Genomic DNA, 20090 nt, shown 5'->3' on the forward strand with positions numbered 1-20090 from the left:
TCCCATATTCTATAAATATTTCACCAAAAGTCGAACAAATACCACAGTTGTGCTGATTTATAACTATAGAAGGATAACAATACTTAAATGAAATATAATGGCCATCTCCAATTATACCTCAATTATACCTAAAACCAGGTCCATGTCTAATCGGTTTCAACATATTTGGCATATCCTTCACTTCACCTGCAAAAATGATCCGATTCGGATGTGCGATAGTCCGAATATTTCTCAACAAAATTTTAGAGTAACGTATGAATGCAAGAATATTTACCAGGCCACACAGTAGCAATACGTATAGAAGCTAGCATCGAGAAAACGCAATGTTGAGTATAGCAGTCGAAGTGATACAACGGGCAGACAATTACCTAACGGCCACCTTGCAATCCAACTCTTTCACCGCGAATCTCATACATACACCAACCAGTAAGTTTATCACTGAGTTTTTGGTCATCACGTTCGTGCTATTAGTGAGCTATGAAGTCATCTATTCAAGTGGAATCTACTTGGGATTATGGGAGTACCATGCAAAAGATATTTTTACGGAAGTGCCTATTCACTGTGCTCATGTGTATGTTCGTTTGAATATAGTGCCCAAGGAAAACGTTGGGAAAACCAAAGAATACTACGCTTTAAAGAAGAAATCGAAATACAACGTTTTATATTGGAATAAGTTGAACCAATTGGGTGACGAATTGTTCAGCTTAGATAGATTTGTTAAGTACCATTTTGAATTCAGCCCAGAGGATTTTGAAATGAATAAGGAGCCCGAGTTTGGCTCTACGATAGAGCACTTAAGAGAGAAGATAATCAAGCTCTTCAACGATTCAGATATTTACAAACAGTACCACGACAAGAACTTAGACAAAACAAATGTGTTAATTTATAACAATCAAAATGATGAAGTAACGCCTAAAGATGATGGCCAGTACTTGAGCAAATGCCACGTCGAAACAGGCAATGTTATTGATTGTGTAGTTGTGTATTAGCAGGTAAATGAAAATTAGAACATATGAATAGCAATACATTCATGAATACTATATATTATTTAATACCTATGAATAAACAGGTTCAGCGGCTGACGTTTAAAGGTACTCTTCATTTAAAGTGTACCTCTTTTCCTTTATAATATTCAAATCCAATAACCTCTGCTCCGTTATCGTCCATAATTTTACTATTCTCTCCACCTTGGACTCCAAAGTGAGGCTCTGCAACTTGTTTAGCTCATCCTCGGCCGACTCTTTTTCATTATTCAAAGAATCGTCTCCTTCGTCAGTAGATATTAATTGGTTTAGACTCTTGCTATAGTCCATATTATACTCAATATTCTCATCTTTGAACATCTCGATATCGCTATCATCTATGTCTTCTTCTTGAGCATCGTATTTGTCCAAATTACTTAAATCGAACTCGATAAATTTCGGCCCCTTGTACGGCCTCTGTGTTGATTGTTTGTCATTATTTTCCATGTCCAAGAATTGGTTGTCGTCATCGTCTCGATCGTAAAGGTTAAGTATAGCTTTGTTAACTAATCTATAGCATTGGTTCCTTAAGGAAAGTTTGAAAAGTGAACGTAATTCTTGAGGTAATTCCTTTTGCTCTTCTATATCCTTTATATTAGGATCAAAATTGAAACATAACAAACTCATTGTGATTTCCAACTCTTTAAGCAATTTCGATGAGTTTGATACTTTGTTAATCAAGTTCTCCCTTACGAAAGTGAGGATATTGTCAAGGAAATCTCTTTCGTCCTTTTCAATATCTGAATTCAATTTGTGTTGCCTTATCATTTCAATCAAGTTCAAACGTAACAATTTGAAATGCAACAAGTTATTGGAATCCAAAATCACAGGAAAGTATTCGCTTATCTTCTTAATTGCTTCTGTAATAGATCCTTTCAATATCAAGAGCTTGATCTCCTTTCTTTGGTTGATTGTGGAATTGCCTGATATCAACTTGGAGTTTATATTTTCATGTTGATTAGACTGATTTTTGTATGAGGATACTACTTCTGGCAGATCAAAATAATCCTCCACCAAGTTAGAGAATTCCTGGTCACTCAATGAATTGACCTTTCCTAGGTGATTGGAGAAGACATTGGCTCTTCCATTGTGTTGGTATTGTGTGGATGACTTATTTATATCTATGTTCAATTCCTTTGAGAAACTGACGGCGGCTTCCTGGTAGCCTTCTTGAATAAAATAGTTGAGAATTAGATTATCGATCTTTTCCTTCGATATGTTAGTCATTTTCACGAAGAAGCTAGTATTTTATACTTTCAAGCTAGTATATGGTATACTTGCTTCCCTAAGTCCTTTCCCCATACTTTAGTATTTCAGGATAAGGCAGAAAGACAAGTGCGGAATTTGAAAATCCCGATTACATAATATATTAGATAATTTACTCCAAAGAATTTTTTTGCAACAATTGTGATCTTCACGAAGATTGAATATCTGTTGAACTTTACATGGGGAATGAAGTAATTTGAGTTGTTTCATTCAATATGGTTGTTCATAACACGCAACGTGCTCAAAATATATAGAAAGCAGTCGAATAACTATTTATAAAGAAATCTCCCATTAGTTCTTCACCGGCCGCGATGATTCTTAATAAACTCCTCAATTATCGACAACGATTGAAAATTGGAGTTTAGATATTGAAGTGGAACAAATTGTTAGACGTTAATATGACATCATCAGACTCAACAATTTAACACAATAGGATATTTGACAATTGCATGATCTCCTCCGAAAAAGGTTTGACGAGCTCTTTTCATTTAGTAAGACAGAGACGTGGTAAGGGTAGGAGGGATCAGATATTCTATTGTAGAAACACACTGCTGATGACTCAGAAAACTATAAGTTTATTAGGAAACTTTAGTTTAAATGGTTTCTTTCTTATCTTGGCGTGTATATGTGTATAGATTATTACCTCTGGTCCATTATTGAAATATCTATAAAACATAATTGAAAAAAATCTATACAAGGGACTAGCGTGTCGTTTCTAGGTTCACCCCAACACCTTTTAATGAACTCCTTAACCTTTCACAACGGTCTAAATTCGTCGTGGAGATACTGAAGTGAGGTACCATGGAATATAGTCTCACCAAATGAGGATATCAGAATACCATGCAAGCTAGAATTAGACAGAGCTATGATAAGGAACTTTAAGCTCTTCGGAAATGGTATTTTGGTCACTTCAGCTACGTGTATCATATGTAACTTCAATACGGTCAACGTTGGGGGAAATTGAATATCTTCTTTAAGCCTATAGTTTTCGTCACGTCCTTTTATGCTCAATTCACGTAAATTCATGGGGAACATAAAATTTCTCCCAATCAAGTATTGATTTTTGGATTTGTTGTCAAATTCTTCAGGATGTTCATTGCTGACAGGGCTGGGTGAGTAGAGCCGAGATTGCCATAAATCCAACCTCAATTTTCTTATTTGAGAATGACGAAAGGATTTCATGACTTCTATCAAAGAAATCCAACTTGAAGTTTCTTCGTCGTGATTCCCCCACCTCCCTTTGTAGATAATTAGTTCATGGAGCAGGGATGGCAAAGTTGTCTTTAGAACAGCATCATAAATAATAACCAATATGCGTAGTTTAAGTCCACTGATATTGATTAATTCAAAGTTCATATAATGGTAAAGGTATAATTGGTCAATACTTGGAGGAAATGCTGGTGTGATCGTCTCTGCACCTGTCAATCTACGACTCAAATGGGCAACAAGAATTTTTAATTCCTTCGGTAGTTCTTTCAAAGTTTCTTGGGAAGTTGATAAGTAAGAACAATCTAATCCAACCAAGAACGGAAAGTATGTGTGATAAGAAGATAGATTTCGTGCATCAAAGATAAGAATGTCCCGGATATGTTTGATACCTTTAGGGAATCTACTGTCACCCTTTACACGACTCTTTAGGTCATTGATTCCATGTTTAAAGTGGCCACTGTGTCTATTTTTTTGAGGGGTTTCAATTCTAATAATCACTGTTTCAATATTATATTTATACTTCGGGATTGCAGTAACATAATCCGTTAGAATTAAGACTGAAATTCTTGTACTGGTGAGAAATTGGGGGATTTTTGTGTGGAATAGAAGGAGGTCTATGTCAAAGATATGAAGTTCTATTGGCACTAAGGCAGGAAAGTTTGACTCGTACCGCAGCAAAACTCAATAGGCCTAACGGTTACGTCTAATAGTTCCAGGTTTATGATATTTTCCAATCGAAGCTTGCTGCAAGGGGTACTATGATATCTATTACATATATCCACTCTTTTGAGTCCACGAGCTTTCCATGATTCTTTAGCAATGCTCCTAGCCATTTTACTTATGTATCCCAATTTATGAGCATATACAAATTGTAAACACCTTAATATGACATCTTCAGGAAGCCTGCCTAACTTGCAAACAAAACTGACATCTTTCATGTCAATCAGTAACATTTAGTTAAAAAGTTTTAGGTATATTGTACTCTTATTAGTCTGTGGTGCCGTTTATTTTATATGCCCTATGTGTCTAGGGAGACTCCATGTAGTACATTTGTGGTTTTCATCCTTCCACCCATATGGCCCTAAAATTGTATGCATTGAGGTACGAGGATGTACAGACTATTGATTGTAACTACGTTTAGAATTATAAAATGTTGCAAATGGGGTTTCAAGGGTGCAACCAACGCGCTGCTACCATATAAATAAGATATTCTCGCTACTATTTTGATCGCTTTAAATGTCAGCTTTTTGCAGCATTCTTCCTCTTTTTTATACACTTGACTAGTAAGTTTGGCGACAAGTTCAATCTGATATCGTTAGTTTGTTGAAAAATTCCAAGAAAGCTCAGAAGTGCTACAAGAGACGCAGCAGTTGCTGCAGCTGGTGATAATGGCCATCGTGATGTTAATCTTGATATTAACGCTGACGAAATTCCAAATGAAGTTGTGGTTAAACATGCTGGTAGCCGTGATGGCAACCATGAAGCAGTTACTGAAGGTAATGCTAATGGTAATGGCAGAAATAACCCTAAAAAGGCTAAGTGTAAAGTATCTCTCGAAATAGGTGGTGTTAAGCATACTACTCAAATCTTAGGAAACGTCGAAGTTGCATATAATGTCAGGGAGTTCATTTTAAGAAACTTAATTCAAGAAGGGCAAGATAGACAAGTCCATGATGGTGTCTCTACAATCAACCGGATTAAGGGAATATTGCACAAAGAATCTTCCATTCTCTCTGACCAATTTACTTTGACACGCTCTATCAATTACAGAAATCACCTTGAGGAGGACTTGAGCACTCTAGGAGACTACCAGAAGGATACGTCAAACATTCAATTGAAATTTATGATACAAAATCATGATCGAAATGATGATACTGTTAAGCAACTTGAAAATGCAATTTTTTCAATGAAGAATAAACTAATTATAAGGAAGGAAGCATTGGGCGTTGTGATTAGACGTTCTCACGACTCTTGGCTCTCGCATTATCAAGCGGATCTCAATTGTATCGATCAATGTTTAACTGAATTAGATGTTTTGAGTGAAGAAGTGGACAACTTAGGCCAGGGGGGCGCATAATAAGGAGGATCAGGTGAATCGATTTCGGAACCACGATAAGCTGGAAGGAAGGTAGAAATCTGGTTCTTATATTGCTGAGAAACATGAAAACGAGGAAGCAGCGTCTGAGGAAGGACTTGCTGAATAAACCGCTATCCCTACTACAATCAATCGCATCCCCAAGTAGTAATCTTTGATAATGATACGGAAAAATGCTATGTGGACAAAGATGAGTTGTGCTAACGAATATAACAGAGGCTGACCGAGATATTTGTTGCCGCCGACTACTGACTTACCGAAAGTTAAATAGGATGTCGAACTGATAGATCAACTAAAGGATCACCAGTTATCCAGCACTTTGAGGCTATTCTCAACTTGAGAAATCATCATAGCAGGAGAAAGAAACTACGAAGAGCCACTTTATCTGGCTAAACAGGGGCCCAAATTCCTGTTCTGAATACGAACTCATATCTTGGATCAAGAGTGAAATAAAATGATATAGCAGAACACGGAATAGCTCATAGCATTAGAACATGTTTACAGATTAAGATAACAATAGATAACTTATAATCCAACTTCCATGTGTATTTATATAGCATACTGCCGCTTTGTTTTGAGGCATGTTAACTCTCTACATTAACGACACTTCCTGGGATGTAAAAAGAGAGTACCTTCTTATCATTTGAATCAATAGTTAGTAAGGACTTGTGAGCTCTGTCGAGGGAACTTTTCCTGGTTCTCATCCCAAACAAGTGGTTCTAAGTTTACTACTGTTGCACCTCCATCTACCTTTATCGTAATAGCTCTTTTCGTTATCAGAAGTGTTGCAACTTTTACATAAGGAGCGGGCTACCATGTGCTTAACCTTGCAGCTAGATTTCGCCGACTCAGTGTAGATGATTATCTTTCTAAGTTCTTCTATCGGTTATTATAGTAAACTTCGCAATGGTACAGGTCCTATTGTTAGCAACCTAACAATGGCTTGGTACTTGGAACTGAAGCCAAGAAATCAGCATAAGATCGGTATGTGGAAACGGGATCCTGATTATTCTTTGTCGAGAGTTTCGGACATTTATGTAGCTATGGATACGGCGTACCTTTGCATACAGTTTGCAGTGCACTGATCCAATAGTACTTTCTCCTGATACTATATAATGTACTATCCTAATTTATAGTCTCTCCTATTGTCAACCATTTATGTACCTTGTTCAGTTACAAGTACAAAACCACCAATTCCACGGTTACCACTGGCAAACCTCTCATATTTTGGGCGGAGAAGATTATTGTGCTTATCACAGTTCAGAATTTAACCAATTCTCGTCCACTCAAAACCATAAGGGGAGTTCAACACAGGTTTGCATCTGCCCACACTTGGCTTCGTCTATGGGGTCCTACTGACTCGTGTGACAACTGTCTTCTTTCAGGAGCCGCTGTGACTACGTGGCTCCAAGTGCTTTCGCACTGTTTTGCTTCCTCAATGGCCCCATACATACAGATATGGTTGATTAAGCCTGGTGCTGTGATACTATCATTGGTGTACGCAGTACTGTGGTCTTGATGTTTACTAGTTTGGTTGTCAATCTCTTTAACAGATAATATTCTGACAGGACTGCATCACACTGCCAAATTGAATTTGGAGTTGATGCTGTAGAGATTTTGTAGGATTGAAGTTTTGATGATTTTGTGGTTTTGATGCTTTTGTTAGGATACGATTTTTCAAGGTTTTGTTTACGATATATTGTCTTTCGTCTTTTTTTTTTTCCGATAAGATCTCAATTTATATATTAGTGTTGTGGCTTCCTCGTTTACATCTTCTGTTTCTCGCCGTTCCAGAACACAACACCTTAACCTTAATTATACAGCCGTACTACTACACTACGCACTCTTTGAATACAATCAATAGCCAAGGTCCCATAGATCATCACATACTTAGAATCTCAAAAACGAATCGATCGAAGATCTACAGATCTGCCACCGATTACTTTCAAACACCTTGCACCCCATTAATTCCTGCCATTTCAATCACTCATCGTGTCCCACCTATGACAGAAGGATCATTGCTCCTGTAAGAAATACCATTCACCAAACTCTTTTCTATCCCATAGACATAGTCCACTACACTGCAAACCAAATAGCAACCAAACTAAAAGCATCCAAATCATAGCCAGAATACATCACCATGCTCTCGCCGGTGGTTCGAAAGGTTTTCTTACTCTTGTCTTGCACCTTTCTTGGGCTCATCTGTGGAACCCTTTATCTCTATTCATCATACAGCCCTCAGTTTGCAATGCAATTGAAATACTCCGTGTCTAATTCATCTTCCATAGCGCTATGTGGGACTATTGGCGTTGCTTTCGCTGGGCCTTTGGCTGGAATAGTAGTAGATAAGAAGGGTTACACCATATCCCTTATCATAGGAGGCTTATCCATTTGTACTGGTTACTTAGGGATGAAACAACAATATGATATGATTTACAGCAGCGTTACGCTTTCTGGGTTCTTCTTGCTCTTGATTGGAGCTGGCTCTACTTTTATTAATTCAGCTTGTTTGAAATGCTGTGCTGTCAGTTTCCCAAGCATCAGAGGAGTTGCAACTTCTCTACCATTGGCATTGTATGGACTTAGTGCGTTGTTCTACTCGGTTATCGCATCCATATTCTTCCCTGGAGATACTTCAAAGTTTCTCGGCTTCATTTCATACTCTTCAGTGGGTATCTTTATCATATGTGCCCCAAGTATTATGGTTTGTGACTACGAAAAAGCGAGACGACCAAGAACTTCCGTAGATGGTAGAGTCACAAAACATGCTAAAATTGAGACAAAGACGTCTGAAAGCAACTTAAGTGGACTTGATTTAATGAAGTCTCACAAGTTCTGGCTTCTCTTCATTATAACAGGTGCGCTTGCCTCCTTGGGTCAGATGTATATATATTCCGTTGGCTATATGGTGAAGGCTTTGATTACCTACCGAATTGTCGGCGGCAATGAAAGTCTCAATCCATCCACAGATGAAATTGAGGTATTGATTCAAAAAGACCAACAGATCCAAGTGGGCTTAATATCAGTTGCCAACTGTGTGGGAAGGATACTTTCAGGAATTCTAGGAGATATCTTTTCACAATCATTTAACAAACCAAGGTCTATGCTTTTGTTCATCCCCTCTGTGGGACTTGCTATCACACAGCTCTTGGGAGAAAAAATAACAGACTTCAACAATTTGCCAATTAACTCTCTTTTGACAGGCTTGTTTTACGGTTTCACCTTTTGCATTATGCCCATCATCATAGGCGATACTTTTGGTATGGAAAATTTCTCCTTTAATTGGGGTATTGTAAGCTTGGCTCCAGTAGTTCCCAGTTTCTACTTTACTAGCTTATTTGGAACCATTTACGATTCTAACTCGCAGAAAGATGATGTCACCAATAGAATGATTTGTCTTATGGGAAATGGATGTTATAATACAATATTTTCGATAACATTCTTCATCAGCGCTTTTTCTGTGTTCATAGTGTGGGTGCTTAATTTTGGTTCTATTTTCAGACACTTGACAAAATTAAGATCAGTTGAAAAACCACTACCATTAGTTGAGGACGTTATTCCACTAAGTGAGAAAAGAAGCTGACAAGTGTGATACCCACGACCAACAGTTGAGCTTTCTGTACCTTGTAATAATAATAGATGCCAGGCAAACTTCTCTATGTACGACTCTGTGCGTCTTTCTATAGAATAACAATTATAATAAATAATTTATATTAATGCGTGTATACTTTTAGCTAGAGGTACTTATGGTCTTCTCACGGAACTGAAACGATTCAACTTACTAATGGATTGGCTTCTATTCAATTGTGATGAACTAGTTCTGTTTCGTGGAAAAGCATGTCTATCCGCAGTATCGTACAATGACTCGTTTAGTCTTCTTACGGGGCTCTCGCCAGGAAGTTCAACCTGCGTTATTTCATTCTCATCCTCTTCGAAGCTGATTTCATTGACATTTCGGTTTATAAGGTAACGCAATGCATTATACCAAATATTATGACGGTGTCTGGTGGCACAAGTGATCTTCACAGATCTTTGCGTCGAGTGAACAATAATGCTCTTATGATACAAACCTGTGGGTAATGGATTATTATCGGTAACACTCTCAACACTAATAATAGCACATGCTCTTGTACGTGAAGGGCTTGACAAAATAGGATTAGCTTCTGACCAGTATAAAGTCATGGAATAAGGATGGACCCAGAAGTATCTCTCATGACGAGTTTCTGAGATTGAACTAATAGTGACTATACGCCTGTAGTACTTGAACAAGTATTCACCAATGACAACTTGTGTGATGGCCGGAATCATCGACTTGTCAGTCAATGATACATTTGTGGCCATAGAGAAAACTCCCGTTTGGAGAGATTCGACCATACTGTTGACTACTGAATATTGCGACAAATTTGATCTAATAGAATCCGAATTTGGAAGGCCCCTAATTGAATTAGGGGTGTCAGAGATTGATGGAGGTCTCAATACATTGGCACTACCAGGAGGTGTAAATCTATTCAAGTCTTTGAGACGAGGTGACTTGTTCAATGGATCAATTGGAGTAGCGGTAACTTCTATGAATGTGGCAGGTTGTTGGAAAACAGGAGTTTTAATTTCATCCTTGTGTTGGTAGCCTCTCTTTTCCGCATACTTCTTGAAGACTTCATCAGAAACCCTTTCTATCGACAAGCTCTTCAACTTCAAAAGCTGAGTGAAGTAGCTGGATGGAATCACCTTAACGTTTGACGACTCTGGCACTCTTGTAAATGTCGTACTTACAAATTCAGACTTAGGAATAACGAGCATTCCAATTTTCTCACCTGCTTCAGTAAGTCGCTCCCTATCCAACAATTCCACTGCCAAGTTCTTGTAATCATCCTTGGAGATCACAAACTTTCCAAGGTCATTAGCGCGATTCTGCAAGTCCTCTTCGGTAATTATTAACAGCTTGTTTTGCGAATGTAATGATTGGGCTTTCAAGTCTTGGAATTCACTCTTTTGGAGAGCAACCATATCAAAGGCACTCAATTTTTCAATCAAGATCTCCTTGCTGATGTCGTCGCTATTGATCTTGGTCAAGTTGTAGATTTTGGAATCCTTTTCCGCAAGCTGCTGCTTTATCTTAAGCAACTCAGCTGCTGGTAATACAGACAAAGAAAGAGAACCCGCAATCGTTTCCAAAGTATTACGGTCATATTGTTGGGCAACTGTAGCGTTTTTGTATTCTTCCTCAGAGAGAACGACTAAACCCAATTTTGAGGCACTAGCATTCAACTCGTCCTTTGTTAACACGAAAGAGTCCGAGGCATCGGCAAATCCCTCTTGCGACTCTGCTTTGTTCATTTCCATAACGTCTTTGCTCTGTTGCACTGTTTCATTACACTTCTCAGTCGGGGTGGTCTCATTGCCAATCGCAATCGCCTTCAAGTTACTAGCAGTCTCTTGTATGGCAACGTGATCTGCTGACTGGAGCTCTAACTCTGCTATCTTGTTCTTAAGAGAATTATTCTCATCCAACAAGGTATTGTATTCCTTTTCTTGAATAAGAACCTTTCCAGAGTCTCTTGCTCTTGTTTCAATGTCCTTAGAAGAATCAGAAGAGAGCTTCTTAAATTCAACTATTGGAATTGTAACCATACCTAGAGCAGTGGCACGCCGAGTAATCTCCTCGAGTGATAATGGTCTTTGTAGACTTTCTATCTTGCCATTCAAGTTTTCGTATTCTGCCCTCGTTAAGGCAACATGGCCGGTTGCTTCAGCTCTTTTAGATATTGGCTGCCCAGCCAATTCTCTTAAGGTCTCCATTTCATCTGAGGTTAATAACAGCATTCCAATAGAAGCAGCATGTTGTTCAATCTGGCTGATACTTGGATGATGCGCCTTAAGAAGTAGCTCATCATACTCAATAATGGGCAAGACTTTCATATCAGTACCTTCAGCCTTTTCTTGTATCGACTTATTGGCTTCAGTAGTTAATTGAGCGACATCGTCATGTGGCAATAGCACATAGTTCAATTTAGATGCGATTTCTCTCAATTCATCAATTGGAAGATTCTTTAACTTGGCCGCCTTTGACTGCAAGTCGAGCAACTCATGTTCTTCGACTACCACTTTCTTTTCTTTCTCTGCTCTTTCTTCCACTGTTTCCATAGCAAGGTCGTACATTGTTTGATATTCATCTTCCTTGATTAGAATATGGCCCTGCCTCTTCGCCTGAGCAGTCAATGATTCAATTTTTGGATCGAGAAGAGCCTCATACTCTTCGGTTGTAATAACGACCTTACCTTCCTCATTAGCTCTATCATGAATTGTCTTACCAGCTCTCTCTTTCAATTCATCGAAATCCTTGCTTTCAACGACAGTATGACCAAAGAAGGCAACCTTTTCTTTTAAGAGATCCAATGATGGGTTGGCGACAAGTTCCCTCAATTCCCTGACTTCGTTCTCTGGTAAAATAACATGATGTTGGGATACAGCTTCTTTCTTCAAATCCTCAAGAGTGGGGTTCTTGAGGGAACTGTATTCTTCCTTTGAAAGTAAAACTGAATCGATTTTCTCAGCCCCAGAACACAAACGGTCATACAGAGGCGAGTCAACTTGAGATTTTAATGACTCTAGTTCATTATTCAAGACATCAAACTCTGCTATGGACAATAATTTCATGCCAGAGGTCGTTGCCTTAGCTTCCAAAGGTTGTTCGTAGGATTCTGTTAACAACTTCAATTTTTCAGACGACACAACAGTGCATTTGAAATTTGATGCCTGATTTTGCACATCTTCTAAAGAAGGTGATTTGGCTTTCAGAACAAGATCGTCATAGACTAACTTTTCGATGACGACGTGATTAATAGAGTTAGCAGTAGATTTGATATGATCGATAGTAGGATGATTTGCATTGGCGTTCATTTCATCAAAAATTTCTTTGGAAACTAGAACCAGGCCTGCAGCTTCAGCGTGTTCAATCAAAGACTTGTTCTTATACACCTTGAGATCTTCCAACTCATCAGATTTAACAAGAGAGTATCCCTTATCAATAGCTTTAGTGGACAAGAACTCAAGTTGTGGATTTTCTACAGTCTTCTTCATTGTACTGAATTCATCCATAGTTAATAATTTGAGACCCAGCGCTTCGGCCCTCTCTTCAATCGTCTTTGCAGCCGCACTTTCGAGTGCTTCAATCTTGTGATTTGACATGAGTCCATGGTCTAAAAGCTTGGCCTTCTCCAACAAATACTCCAAGGACGGATCTGAGATTGAATTCTTCATCTTTTGATAGCTCTCAGAGTTTACGACAGTCATTCCAGAGACATTGGCATGTTCCTCAAGCGACCTATTAGCTTTCTGGTGTAAGTCTTCGAGTGTCTTCTTTGGGACAACAGCATGCTCGTAAGCTAATGCTTTATCCTTGACATGGTCTAAAGATGGGGAATTAGCTCTCAAGGAAAGCTCTTGGAGGTGCTTGCCTTCCACCAAAGTTAAACCAAAAATGGCAGCTGCAGCTTTCAAATGTTCTTTACTTGGACTATTGGCTTTGGCATTCATAGTATTGAATTCTTCTTCCGGAAGAATTCTGAAACCAGAATTCTTGGCTTTTTCTTTCAAATACTCATTAGATGGGAAAGAGACAGAATTGTGTAATTTAGCGAGCTCATCCGTAGCAACCAAGTCAAAACCAAAGTGAGCACTCTTGTCCTTTAAGTATCCTAGTGTGGGAGATGATACAGAGTCAGTGAGCCTTTGATGGTCTGCTCTGTCTAGAACAACGAGGCCTAATTTCGATGCTGAATGCTCTATGGATTCACGATTTGGGTCTTTCAAGGTGTCAAAATCGTGTTCAGACAACAAAACCAAGTTCATTGCTCTAGATTTTTCTTCAAGGTATTCATAGCTTGGATGTGTCACTTGAAGAAGTAACTTTTCGTGCTCCCCTTGGGATACGAGGTCATAGTTATTGTTTGCTGCATGAACTTTCAAATAGTCTACGGAAGGAGATTTCAACGATTTTTCCATAGTCTTAAAGTCATCATCGGGTACGAAAGTAAACTTCAACTGCGTAGCCTTAGATTTCAAAAAGTCAACGGAAGGAGATTGAACTTGCTTCTTCAATTCGTGCAACTCGTTGGTTTCAATTAGCTCATGGCCAAGACTTTTTGCTTGTGAACTGAGAACTTGTAACGTGGGGTGCTCAGCGGCTTGCACAAGAGAATCATAGGATTCTTGTGTTACTGCTTTCAAGCCATGTGCTGCAGCCAAAGCCATAAGCCTTTCTTTACCTGGGTTGTTTGCCTTTTCAAGTAACTCTTCATAGTCTGATTTAGGAATAACAGAAAGACCGTGAGATTCAGCTTTATTCTGGATGTGCTCTCTTGATGGGGATGAAGCTAACTCAGTAATTTGATTATAATCTCTATTGGCAATAACCATATGGTCTCTCTTGCCAGCTTGCTTCTTGATGTAGTCTAAACTTGGATTTTCAATATCTTTCAAGAGCTTGTTGTATTCGCCCTCTGGGATTACCACTGAATTAAAAGTCTTGGACATTTCTAATATATCTTCTAGTCTTGGTGCTTCAGAGCGACGGACCGCTTCGTCATATTTTTTCTTCTCCACCAAAGCAAGGCCCCGAGATGCAGCTTTGGATTCAAGGAATTCAAGTGAAGGATTCTCATTGCTGGCCTTTAACTTGTCAAACACGTCTTTACCAACGACCACAGACCCCAACAACTCGGCCTTCGCAATTAAATGCTCTACAGAGGGAGTCTCATAACTTTTCTTTAATGACTCATAATCTTTAGTAGATAAAATAACCAGATCACTCTCTATGGCCTTTTCAGACAAATACTCCTTAGTGGGGTGCTCAAGTTGTGATAATAATTGCAAGTGTTTGTGCTTTGGAATCGACACCAATCCGACACGTTCCGACTTCTCTATAATATGTTCTTGGCTTGGGCTGTTTGCCTTGATTTCCATTTCAATATATGTCTGATTAGGAATAGCAACTAGTCCATGCATCGAGGCCTTTTCAATCAAAAACTCCTTTGGAGGTGCTTCGTTAGTCCTCAATAAGGAGCTGTAATGCTCCTTCTCGACTAGAACATGATCAATAGCTTGAGCTTGCAAATCAAGAGCAAACTTAGTCGGATGCGTTAAATTGTCGTATTCTTCATCGGGAATGGCAATATAGCCACATGATTTGGCTCTGTCCTGAATGTGAGAAACGGTAGGCGAATTGGCCATGGTCTGAATACTGTATAATTCTTGGCTGTTTATTATGGAATATCCTTTGGATGATGCCTTCTCCGTCAAAAACTCAACAGATGGAGCATTAGCCAAAGCATCCAACTTGTCAAATTCTTCCCTTTCAATGGCTACCAAGCCTGCTTCTGCAGCCTTCAGTTTAATGTGATCAATTGGGGGCTGGTTCACTAATTTCATCAATTCTGAATACTCATCTTTCTTCACGAGTGCGAAGCCAAGTCTTTCAGAGTGACTAGAGATATGTTCCATGTCTGGTTGCTCAGATTTGTTTCTCAAACTATTATATTCACCCGCATCTAACGCAACTAATCCGGCCATGGTAGCTACCTTTTTGATATGAGTCAGATCAGGGCGCTCTGCCTTGCTTACAAGAGAGGAATAGTTATCCCTTTTCACCACTACAGCGTCCAAATCCTTAGCTTTTGATTGAAGCTGCTCAAATGTCGGATTTTTCATTTCATGGACAAGGTTGTCATAGTCATCTTTCTTCATGACAATCAATTTGAGTTCCTCAGCCTTCATTCTAATACGCTGTTCAGAAGGTGAATTTGCGAATTGTACGCATTCGTCCCACTGGGCTTTCTCTACAAGAACATGGCCCAAGCCTTTCGCTTTCTCCGATAGGACCTCCAAACCTGGATTATCAAGCGACTTTTTCATTTGATCGAACTCCTCCAATTTGAGGGTAATGTAGTTAAGAGCTTTAGCTTTACTACTAATGTATTCAATCGTAGGTGATTCAACCAATGTCTTCAATTTCTCATACTCTGATTCATCTACAGGAATTAGACCCATTTCATTTGATACCTTCTTCAAGTGTTCAGTATCCGGCGAATGTGCCAATTTCCTTAGATTGCTTAATTCGCTAGCCAGAACAACTGTAGAATTCAATTTTTTGGCACAAATCTGTAACTGCTCAATGTCCGGATCTTTTACAGCTTGCTCCAAAGCCGAAAATTCTGATTTTTCAACTAATATGTGGTCTTTCTCAGCCGCAAGACTCTGAAGGTGTTCAATAGTTGGTGTATAGGCCAACTTCTTCAATTCCACGTAGTCGTTACTAAGCATGACTACATGTCCAAGCGACTCTGCTCTTTCCTTCAAGAAAGGTACAGACGGATTCAAAAGTAGCTGGTACTCGTTCTTATCAAGTATTACCTGGTTAGATTCTTCAGCCTTTAATTTAATATGATCCAAAGGAGGTGAATGAGCAAGCGCTTCCAAATCCTCGAAAGCTTTTTTCTCTATTAATATGTTATCTAAATCGTTCGCCTTAGATTGTATATGTGCGAGCGATGGACTGTGAGCCAACGATGAAATCTCTGCATACTCTTTTTCGGATACTAGAGTATAGCCCTTCTCCATGGCTCTCTGCCTAAGGTGTTCCAAAGATGGCTCTCTAGCAACAGATTTCAATTTGTTAAAGTCTTCCTCTGGCACAACGGCATGTTTCACAAGACTAGCTTTAATTCGAAGGTGATCCAAAGACGGAGAATTAGCGTTTGCAGCGAGTTCTTCGTAGGCATTCTTTTGAATAACTTCATAGCCTAAAAGACTTGCCTTTTGCTTTATGTGTTCAATAGAAGGAGATATTGCTTCCTTCTCCAATTCGTTGAATGTTGAAGACTTAACAACAGAATAACCCTCGCTCTTTGCCTTAGTTGTGATCTGTTCAATAGAAGGCTCACGGGCTTCCTTGTAAAGATCAGTATACTCTTGCTTTGAAATCGCTATTAGATTCATACTCTCAGCGTGCTTTTTGACTTGACTAAGTGTTGGTTCAGTAGCACGCTTGGTGAGATCAGTGTAGGCAGAAGCAGCTAGTAAAACAAAGCCCGCTGATTGAGCCTTCGAAGTAATGTGCTCAACAGGTGGGGAGTGCGCTAACATCAGTAATTCGTCGTATTCAGATTTAGAGACAAGTTTGTGAGACTTTTCGGCTGCCTTTTCTTCCAAGTATTCTAGTGTAGGATGTTCTAATGAGTGATGCAACTGTTCCAAACTATCACTCTTAATAGTTGAATAACCGTTAGACTGAGCAAGCTCATTTATTAATGAAAGCAGTGGGTTTTGAAGTGATTTAAAATCATCCTCATGTATAAGTGTTTGATGGAGTTCTTGTGCCTTCTTGTTGAGATCTTCAAGTGATGGGTGTAATAAACTTTCATATTCAACTTGTGAAATAGCCACAAGATTTCTCAATTTTGCTGTCTCTCTTATGTGGTCTTCATTTGGTTCATGTGCCAATCTAACAAGCTCATCGTAGAAGCCGGATGCAGATATAATCAAACCCATATCATTGGCTTTTTGTGTCAAGTAAGCCTTGGATGGTTTGTCGTGATCTGCAATGACAGCTTTATAGGTGTTAAAATCCTCATCTGAGAAAGGATGTAATTTGAAATGGGAGCACTTGGACACTATGTAGCTTTCAGAGGGATCCTCATAACTGCTTGCTAATTTGCTTATTCTTTCGAGCTCAGCATTTTCAACAAGTGTACTTCTCACTTCCTTCGCCTTAGTAGCGAGATACTCCTTTGTAGGGTTAATGAGCATATTCTTAGACTCCTTCAATTCATTGAATTCAACTTCAGGTAACGTGACTAGTCCCTTAGCTTCCAACTTCTTCTGCATGAATGTCTCATCAATTAAATCATTGTATTCTTGTTGCTTAATCATCACGAAGCCCTGAGAGTTTGCAATCTCACCCAACCTTTCGTTCGTGGCATGATTTACACTATCCTTACGCAAGCTGTCGTAAGTTTCTTTAGGAATGAGCACCAAATTGTTTGCGTGGGCGTAATTCTCTGCCTGGCTCTTGAGGGATTCATTATTCATGAGCTCTCGTGATAAAGTAGCCCTCTCCAAATTCTTATTCGCTATCGTGTTTGCTGTGTCGTCATCTTCTGAATCAGAAGAGTCGGCCAAACCAGGCAATCCAGACTCTTCCTTGACTTCGCCTTCATCAGATTCCATATCTGATACAGTGTCGGCAAAGTTGAGTAATGTTTTCTGTGCTTGGGACGGCTTAGAGGGACTCTCAGATATACCCTCTCCTATGTACTCGTCCCACCCCTTTTCAGCTTCAAAAGGCATTGATTCTGTGGAATCCGCATCAGTATCTAAAACAATAAATTTTGAGTTTCTTTTTGCGGGAGAAATAACAGAGCTTCTCTGCGAAGTGTAACTCAAGTTGGGCTTTGATTTGGTTTTCTTGGTCGACTTTAGCGCAGCTGCCAACTTCATAGGAGTCTTATTAGACAGATTTGTTTGAATTTCTTCTTTCCGGAGCTTCAACACGGCTCCTCTTAACTTGGCGATTGTTCTATTCAGATGTTGTAGAGTAGCTCTTAACGTTTCTAACTCTAATTGAGGATTGGAAGAGTCTGGTAGAGGAAGAATATTTGGTTGAGTTTCTACTAGGAGGCTATCGTAGTCCACCGTTTCTTCATCGTCATCATCACTATTAATGTAGTCATATTCATCCTTTGAAGAGAAAATTGGTTTAGCCTCCTTCTCTTCATCATTACTGCCCTTCGCGACGGAGGATAGTTTAAGGTGCAACGAATCATTTTCATCATTCAACTCCTCGATTCTGTTATTGAGTTCTTCAACTTCCTTATTGTAAGATGCTTTAAGTGCATCATATGTCTTAGACAAAGAATGATTCCGAAGTATTAAGTCATCATTTTCTTTCTGGATTGTGATGTATTTGATATTCATCTCCTCGTTGAGTTTGGATATTTTCTCCTTAGTAGTACTCAACGAGGTTACCTGCTCAGTTAAGTTTACCACATTCGACTCTAATTCCCAATTTTTATCTTTAAGGTCACTTTCACTATCTACTTGAGTGTTTCTTGTGGACTTCAAACGTTCGATCTCAATTCTGCATTCCTTCACTAACTCATCGGAATGTTTCAAACGACTTTTAATCTTCTGGTTTTCGGCATTCAATCTGCGGCACTCGCCTAGAAGGTTTTCACTGAGTCCTACGACAAAATTCATGTCATTACCCTTAGATTCTGGTCCCATTGCGGGTGCTGGATGGCCCATGGGAAGTTGCGGTATGATTGCAGTAACATTTCTCTTGCTTTTTTTCTTTGTCGGTGGTAGGTGGGAAAATGGCAGCACATTCTCTTGGTCCTCTATGACATTCTCTGAGTTGGAGTTCGATCTGAGCGATTTTTCAGATTTCTTGGGGAAGAGTCTTCGCTGTATGTCTGAGAACTGGCCACGGATGTCCTCTTTAGGTGGTGATGACATGGTGACAGTTGGTTTTTATTGAAAAACAATATAGCAAGGGGTATTCTGATGTTAATTCAAGACAGTATAAATAAACTTTGTCGAACTGGGCTTTTAACTTGTCTTTGTAGCGTTGTGGGCTAACAATTTATGGGGAGGGTCTTCGCGTGTATGAGCAACCCTCAGGCACACTAAACAACAGTACCTAGACACTAGATAGCCGATTGTGGGATCAGGATTCGGAAGAAACAAGTTTCCTTTCGTTGTATGTCTCAACAGTAGCACTTAGAAGCAAATTTAGAAGGAAACAACTATGAAACACAACGTCTATTCTCCTAATTGAAGTCTAATGGCAGCAAAAATAAACTGACTGATAGTACAAAGCACAGCCAATGACACAATAGAAGCTGTAGTATCTCAGATTGAAATTGTCTGTTCCTCTCAAAACTAGTTGGAGCAAGTCGGATCTGACACGGTGGGGGAATTTATACAATCTCAAATCGTTTCCGAACTTTCAATGATACTTATATCTGTGTTCTTCAACAAATCACTTGCCCATAGTTAAAAAAGTTGTCTGATGATTTGAAGGCTTGCAAATGTAAACATCCGGCACAGTAAATGAACAAATGATAATAGGTGCACGTGACGCTAAGAACTTAGACGAGAAAGATGCAGGACTTGTGGGGCATCCAATGATTTACGAGGCAGACAGATACGTAAACCCATGCCGCAGTAACATCGAAGAGGTGTTTTGGTCTTCATGTTGGTTATCTATGATAGTATTTGCAGCTACTGAGGTACTGAAGTTGCAGCTTTTAAGGGGGCAACACTCACTATGAGATCGAGATGATGGTAATGATAATATAGAGAAAGCAGAAATTTGGTCAGGAAGGAAAGAGGCTGCTGAAGTAACAAGAGTATATATATGAGTTCTGAAAGAAAGCAATGCCAGTTTACCACCAAAGGACCTTCAGTAACTTTACTCCCCACCATACCTCACGACCTGGCAT

At 39.2% G+C, this 20090-nt stretch overlaps 6 protein-coding genes across 6 annotated transcripts; 3 read left to right on the plus strand and 3 right to left on the minus strand. All coding sequences in view use genetic code 12, as the record gives it.

Annotated features, from left to right (window-relative positions):
- Positions 1-198: 198 nt before the first annotated feature.
- On the plus strand, positions 199-1037 carry RJT20DRAFT_54710 (uncharacterized protein). The gene has a single exon (XM_064920616.1). It carries the CDS (start codon positions 324-326, stop codon positions 987-989), a length of 666 nt encoding a protein of 221 aa, XP_064773176.1. The 5' UTR covers positions 199-323; the 3' UTR covers positions 990-1037.
- RJT20DRAFT_54711 (glucose-induced degradation complex subunit) lies at positions 1038-2314 on the minus strand. The gene has a single exon (XM_064920617.1). The coding sequence runs from the start codon at positions 2247-2249 to the stop codon at positions 1086-1088; it is 1164 nt and encodes a 387-aa protein (XP_064773177.1). The 5' UTR covers positions 2250-2314; the 3' UTR covers positions 1038-1085.
- Positions 2315-2983: 669 nt separating this feature from the next.
- On the minus strand, positions 2984-3892 carry RJT20DRAFT_54742 (uncharacterized protein). Its single transcript, XM_064920619.1, has one exon. The coding sequence runs from the start codon at positions 3642-3644 to the stop codon at positions 3045-3047; it is 600 nt and encodes a 199-aa protein (XP_064773178.1). The 5' UTR covers positions 3645-3892; the 3' UTR covers positions 2984-3044.
- Positions 3893-4572: 680 nt separating this feature from the next.
- RJT20DRAFT_136254 (uncharacterized protein) lies at positions 4573-5574 on the plus strand (the record flags this gene model as incomplete). Its single annotated transcript, XM_064918463.1, has 3 exons — positions 4573-4598; positions 4704-4780; positions 4865-5574. The coding sequence occupies 3 exons, from the start codon at positions 4573-4575 to the stop codon at positions 5572-5574; spliced, it is 813 nt and encodes a 270-aa protein (XP_064773179.1).
- Positions 5575-7732: 2158 nt separating this feature from the next.
- RJT20DRAFT_136255 (uncharacterized protein) lies at positions 7733-9175 on the plus strand (the record flags this gene model as incomplete). The annotated part of the gene is made up of 1 exon (XM_064918464.1): positions 7733-9175. One exon carries the CDS (start codon positions 7733-7735, stop codon positions 9173-9175), a length of 1443 nt encoding a protein of 480 aa, XP_064773180.1.
- Positions 9176-9296: 121 nt separating this feature from the next.
- RJT20DRAFT_54752 (uncharacterized protein) lies at positions 9297-19385 on the minus strand. Its single transcript, XM_064920622.1, has one exon. The coding sequence runs from the start codon at positions 19099-19101 to the stop codon at positions 9337-9339; it is 9765 nt and encodes a 3254-aa protein (XP_064773181.1). The 5' UTR covers positions 19102-19385; the 3' UTR covers positions 9297-9336.
- Positions 19386-20090: the final 705 nt, after the last annotated feature.

The sequence above is a fragment of the Scheffersomyces xylosifermentans genome (genome assembly GCF_036884685.1).
Source record: "Scheffersomyces xylosifermentans strain CBS 12540 chromosome Unknown RJT20scaffold_6, whole genome shotgun sequence".
Taxonomy (NCBI): domain Eukaryota; kingdom Fungi; phylum Ascomycota; class Pichiomycetes; order Serinales; family Debaryomycetaceae; genus Scheffersomyces; species Scheffersomyces xylosifermentans.